At 43.4% G+C, this 4,947-nt stretch overlaps 1 protein-coding gene across 1 annotated transcript; it reads right to left on the minus strand.

Moving 5' to 3' along the window:
* Nucleotides 1-2,368: 2,368 nt before the first annotated feature.
* LOC308145958 (dickkopf-related protein 3-like) lies at nucleotides 2,369-4,354 on the minus strand. The gene is made up of 4 exons (XM_080517561.1): nucleotides 4,152-4,354; nucleotides 3,470-3,644; nucleotides 3,181-3,382; nucleotides 2,369-2,723 (listed from the first exon to the last, which is right to left on the minus strand). Exons 1-4 carry the CDS (start codon nucleotides 4,302-4,304, stop codon nucleotides 2,663-2,665), a joined length of 591 nt encoding a protein of 196 aa, XP_080373687.1. The 5' UTR covers nucleotides 4,305-4,354; the 3' UTR covers nucleotides 2,369-2,662.
* Nucleotides 4,355-4,947: the final 593 nt, after the last annotated feature.

Here is a 4,947-nt window from a genome sequence, read left to right on the forward strand (position 1 = left end):
ACTACTGCACAGAAGTAGAAGTCAGCAAATATATCAAACTAAACCAGAGTAATATGAAGTGACGCTCACCTGATGAGGGGAGAAACGTCAGAGGATCCTCATGGCTCTAGAACAAGCTACCTGCACCAACGACTGGATGGAGCGGCCGCTGGAGGAGAGGTTATATACCCTCACCGTTGACGGGAATCTAACTCCCCCTTTTCTCCAATCTATGTCTTTTGTGAAGCGGTTCACAAAAGCTCTCTGTGCCGCTCAGACATTGACTTTCAAATGACTAACGTCTCGCAGGATTTCTGCTCGGTACCCCTTTCTCAACGTTGGCAATGAGAAATTTGTCCTCCGAAGAAAAACCCTGGTAAAACGTGTTCGGCTCCATTCACACGACTGTGTTTTCAGTGAAATCGTATCTTTTTTTGGGGGGTGTTTTCATTTGAGAAAAGGTCCACATTTACACACGCACCATTTCGAAAATGATGTCTGTTTACATGGAAACGGCAGAAATGTTGAAAGAAACTGTCGTTTTCATGTTCGGGCCACTCGTGGCTGTTTTGTTAACGGACTCCCAAAAACGCAACAAAAGTTTAGCACTTTCACTTGAAAACATCGTCATGCCTTTCTGGCCAACTTTTGGTCATGAGGTGATAGAGTGTGTGTTCTGTATTCTGAATAACCTCATCACCTTCCCTTCCTCCTGCCGTAGAGTACAAGGAAAGTAACTGGAGCTATACTCTTGATGTAACATCAAATTACTACTATAAACCATATGTTGTTAAGCTTTATAACTGGCAACATTACAGAGGGTGTTTATTTCAGATGAGGTAAACACGGCTAACCCGATCGTTTGGATTTTAAGGGCACACATGAACATGGTATAAACATTTGAATTAAATCCTAATTAGAGTGTTTTTGAAGGTTTTGAAGGATCAACAGCGAACCCCCCCCCCCAAAAAGAAAACTCCCAGCAACAGGAAACCATTTAAGAGGCTAGAGGCCTCTTAAGCAAGAGGCTAAACAGCACAAACAGACACGTCTGGGTCCCTTTAAACGGTGATGGATTCTCCGATTGGAGCTGGTACACACTAGTGAGCAGTGTTCTTGAGCGGAGATGATAGGACCTATAAGGTTTCCCTCCGTCTTGTGCTATTCGATATCGCCTTTGTTTCGTCTGCCTTTCTTACGTGTGAAACGTGCGCTGCTGCTTTGGGAACTTGTTTCTTTCATTTTTTAAATAAATAAATTACTGCAATACCTTCACGTGAATTCAGCTCACGGTGTCCTTTCAATAAATCACATTTCGGAGGATCACTAAAAGAAAAGATTTTTCCGAACTTGATTAAATCCACACTAAAGATATGGGAAATCTTTCATTTCTCCTCACACCAAATGACTCTTTACTCTGTGAAAAAAAAAAAAAAGCAGTGAAAAACGATAGCGCGGAGGTCAGACGCTAATGTCCTTCACGGGACAATTCGAGTCGCCCTGCAAATTGAAGTGGCAAACCGCAGGCAATTAGCATCTGAATGGAGCGACTGGGAAATTCGCAAGGGTTCGTCGGAAGGAAGATGCCTATCTGGGATCGGGTCAAGAGGCGGCTTGTGTTACGGCATCTGGTGACGCTGATAATCAGGAGCTGCAGGATTCCTTCTCCGTTATGCAACCAGTGCAAACCATGCCAGAAACGTGCAGAGTCCGTGTGTCCTCGTGAGCTTCACGTGACTGAATAAGAACTAATGTAAATGTCAACAAATAAAAATTTGACAAAATGAAAACCTTTTTTTTGTTTTCTTCTAAAACACGAAGAACAGAGAGTCCCATCATGCATTGCAGCTACCGTGACGTTACATATTATTAAAATGGCGGCTATATGCAGGAGATCTGGGTTTTTTAGAACCATGAGTGTCTGTGGTGTGGCTTTCAATGACATTTAACTGTTGTGTGATTCATTATTATTCAGAGTAAAAGAGAGTATTTACTATTCTGTCAGCGTATTGGTCATATATGTCACTTTTAACGACTAAGAAACGATTAAAACTGTTAATAATGATGTTATAGGATTTCTTTTTGTACAACTTTTTTTGTGGAATCCCTTACGCGCCCTGCCTCACCCAGACTGGCCCCCAAGTGAATTGAGTTTAAGACCCCTGATTTAAACCCTATCCAAAGGACAGCAATGTCTATGGTAACACAATTTCGTGAGGAGTTCCTCAAGGTCCTTCCCTGGGGCCACTTCTGTTTTAGATCTCCCTGTTGCCAGTGGAGCAGATCAGAGAGAACAGCAAAATGAGCAATATGTGGAGCATTTATAATATTAATGAAAAAACAAAACATTAATTTGGCAGTGACTGAATCTCAATCGCAGCTTTTGGAAAATACACCCATTTATTCAGTATAATAAAAGTTTATAAACATTTATAGATGTATATATATATATATATATATATATATATATATATATATCCGCACAATTAGAAGACACAATAAGCTGCTGGCCATAGTGCTTTTGTTAATCTTTATCAGTTGAAAACAATGAAAACAACATTGGAGTAAAGTTATAATGACAGGTGGTTGGGTTTTTTTTTGTTTGTTTGTTTTTTTTATACAGTATATACATGTCTTTATCCTAATATTTACACAATAAATAGCTTTAGTGTCGAGGCTGGTGTCAAACTTTGGGCACTTGGCAGGTCCAACTGGTTCGTTCTGGGTGGTAAATGAAATCTCTCCTGAAAGACAAACAAACTGAAAGTTACATTCTGCACAAATCTTACATTTGCATAGAAAATGGATTGTAAAATAGTGTATATGAGCAGCTGGTTGTAAATATATATGACTGAAATGATAGTGAGAATAATTTTTTTTTTTTTTTTTTTAACTTACTGTTCCTACTCTAGTTTAAAATTGCGGCATCAGGACCTGCTTTTTTTTTTTTTTTTTTTACCCTACCCTAAAAAACACTGTTTTCTGACTTCCGTCTATCTGGGATGACACCTTTTATTTAAATTATTCAATGATCGTGGGCAATAGTATTTAAGATGTGACATAGGAAAAAAAATTAAGCTACAAATAGTGAAATTTGTAGGGGTTGCGTTGGATTCCCATGTTTAAACAGATTCATGAATGTATAAATGACTTTCAATGACTAACTCCATGTTTTGTTTGAAAATCCTCTGCAGTACTCACTCTCTCCGATGCACCCCGCTGTGTTCCCGACACAATAAGCCCTCGTCACACGGACAAATCTGGTTGATGCTGAAGGCCAGGCCTCCGTCGGGCACGTAGCAGCTCTCGCCCCGGACGAGCCGCCTCTTGCACACCAGCTCGCCGTGATGGCGGGCGCAGCACATGGACGGCCCGCAGTCCCTGTCCAGCTTACACCTCGCTCCTGGGTAGAGAAGGGGCTTTGTCACTGCCGCCTTTTAAAACGATATCGACAGAGAGGGATCACACGCGCTGGTAAAAAAACCCTTACCCTCGTGTCCGTTGGGGATGCTGCGGTGGCATTTCCCAAACATGCAGCTGAGTCCGCGGACGCACTGCGCGTCCCTGCGGCAGTACTGGCCCTCCCCTCGCAGAGGCACGCAGAGGCCGAAGTGGCGATCGCATGAGAAACCGCGGCCACAAGCCCTGTCCTGGTCGCACACAGCCTGAAGAAAAGCACCAACTGTTAAAAACCGATTGAAATAAACAGGCAAAAGCTAGACGCACAGATTTTTACGGTGTCATCCCAGATAGACGATTCCCAGTTAGACGACTTAGTTTAAAATTACGGCGGGGGATGTAAAAAAATTAAATAAAATAAAGCACGTTGTTAAGTGAATCATTTGTAATATTTGAGTGACCTCGGATGAATAGTAATGTATTGTTACACGAAAAAGATGCGGTTTAAAAATCGCTGCAAAACTTAAAAATCAAAAACAAAAAGCTGGTTCAGATGCCGTGATTTTAAACACATTTTTCAAAAGGACTATGTGTCTTTATGTGTACATCACTGAAATGTTACAAATAATCCATTGATTATAATAAGTCGTGAAAATGGGAATCGTCTATCTGAGAATCGTCTATCTGGGATGAAACCCATTTTTACAATCATACTAGACAAGCACAGATCTGAACTTCTTTGCCCCAGAAACTAAACATTCCAATAATCTTACCGTGAGTGCTTTGGCAGCAGGCGCTGGGCTTTCCAACGCAGCTTTTGTTCCTTCTTTCGGAGGGCTGTGAGGCATGTTGAGCATCCAGGCCCAGATACGAGCTTCAGCCCAGGAGGTGCACAGACACAAGCAAACCAGCCACAGATTCCACATCGTCTCACAACAAAAGATGTTTAAAAAAAAAAAAAAACAAAATGGACAGACTTGAAGGAGAGACGTTGGCTCCGGCAACTAAACAAAATCCAAAGCTCACAAGTCCCGACCGAGAAAGCCTGAGATGAAATGCAGTGACGGTGCCAGGCTGCTCCTCCAGCACCGCTTTTATAGGTCAGCAGGGCTTCACCCCCCCCACCCCCTAACCCCCCCCCCTAAACCCCCCTGCCCCCAACTCACCAGGCTGTTTGTCCAAGCAACAGGGTGGGAGGAGACAATTAGTTGTTAATAGATTAACTAAATAGCCTGGGTCACCCCCTGCGGTCAGAAAATAGTGGCAAAATGGCCAGTCAGAGTGGGGGGGCCGGGAGGGGGAATGGACGGACGTGATGGGGCAACAATGGAGCCGAGACGAGCGCCACCTCGACGCCGTTATCTCCGCCAGACAAACAAACACGGAGGACAAAAGCAGACTGACGCAGGACACGTTTCACTGCTCGCTGACTGACAGGTAAAAAGCCCTGCAGAGGTCCCGGCCCCCTGAACACCGGGGCCTGCCCCACATCAGACCCCCCGCCGGGGGGCAATTTGCTGAAGTGCACCCCAGAGACGACCCCATGATCTCATTAAATGTAATTACCAT

The sequence above is a fragment of the Blennius ocellaris genome, assembly GCF_963422515.1.
Source record: "Blennius ocellaris genome assembly, chromosome: 21".
In the NCBI taxonomy this organism is placed as follows: domain Eukaryota; kingdom Metazoa; phylum Chordata; class Actinopteri; order Blenniiformes; family Blenniidae; genus Blennius; species Blennius ocellaris.

Bases quoted from the DNA above. Each gene is read 5' to 3' on its own strand.
- LOC308145958 (XM_080517561.1), bottom strand. From the start codon at position 4,304: ATGTGGAATCTGTGGCTGGTTTGCTTGTGTCTGTGCACCTCCTGGGCT. The intron at 3,645-4,151 runs GTAAGATTATTG...GCTTTTCTTCAG, and splicing joins CTGCTGCCAAAGCACTCACG to GCTGTGTGCGACCAGGACAG. The intron at 3,383-3,469 runs GTAAGGGTTTTT...TTCTCTACCCAG, and splicing joins CATCCCCAACGGACACGAGG to GAGCGAGGTGTAAGCTGGAC.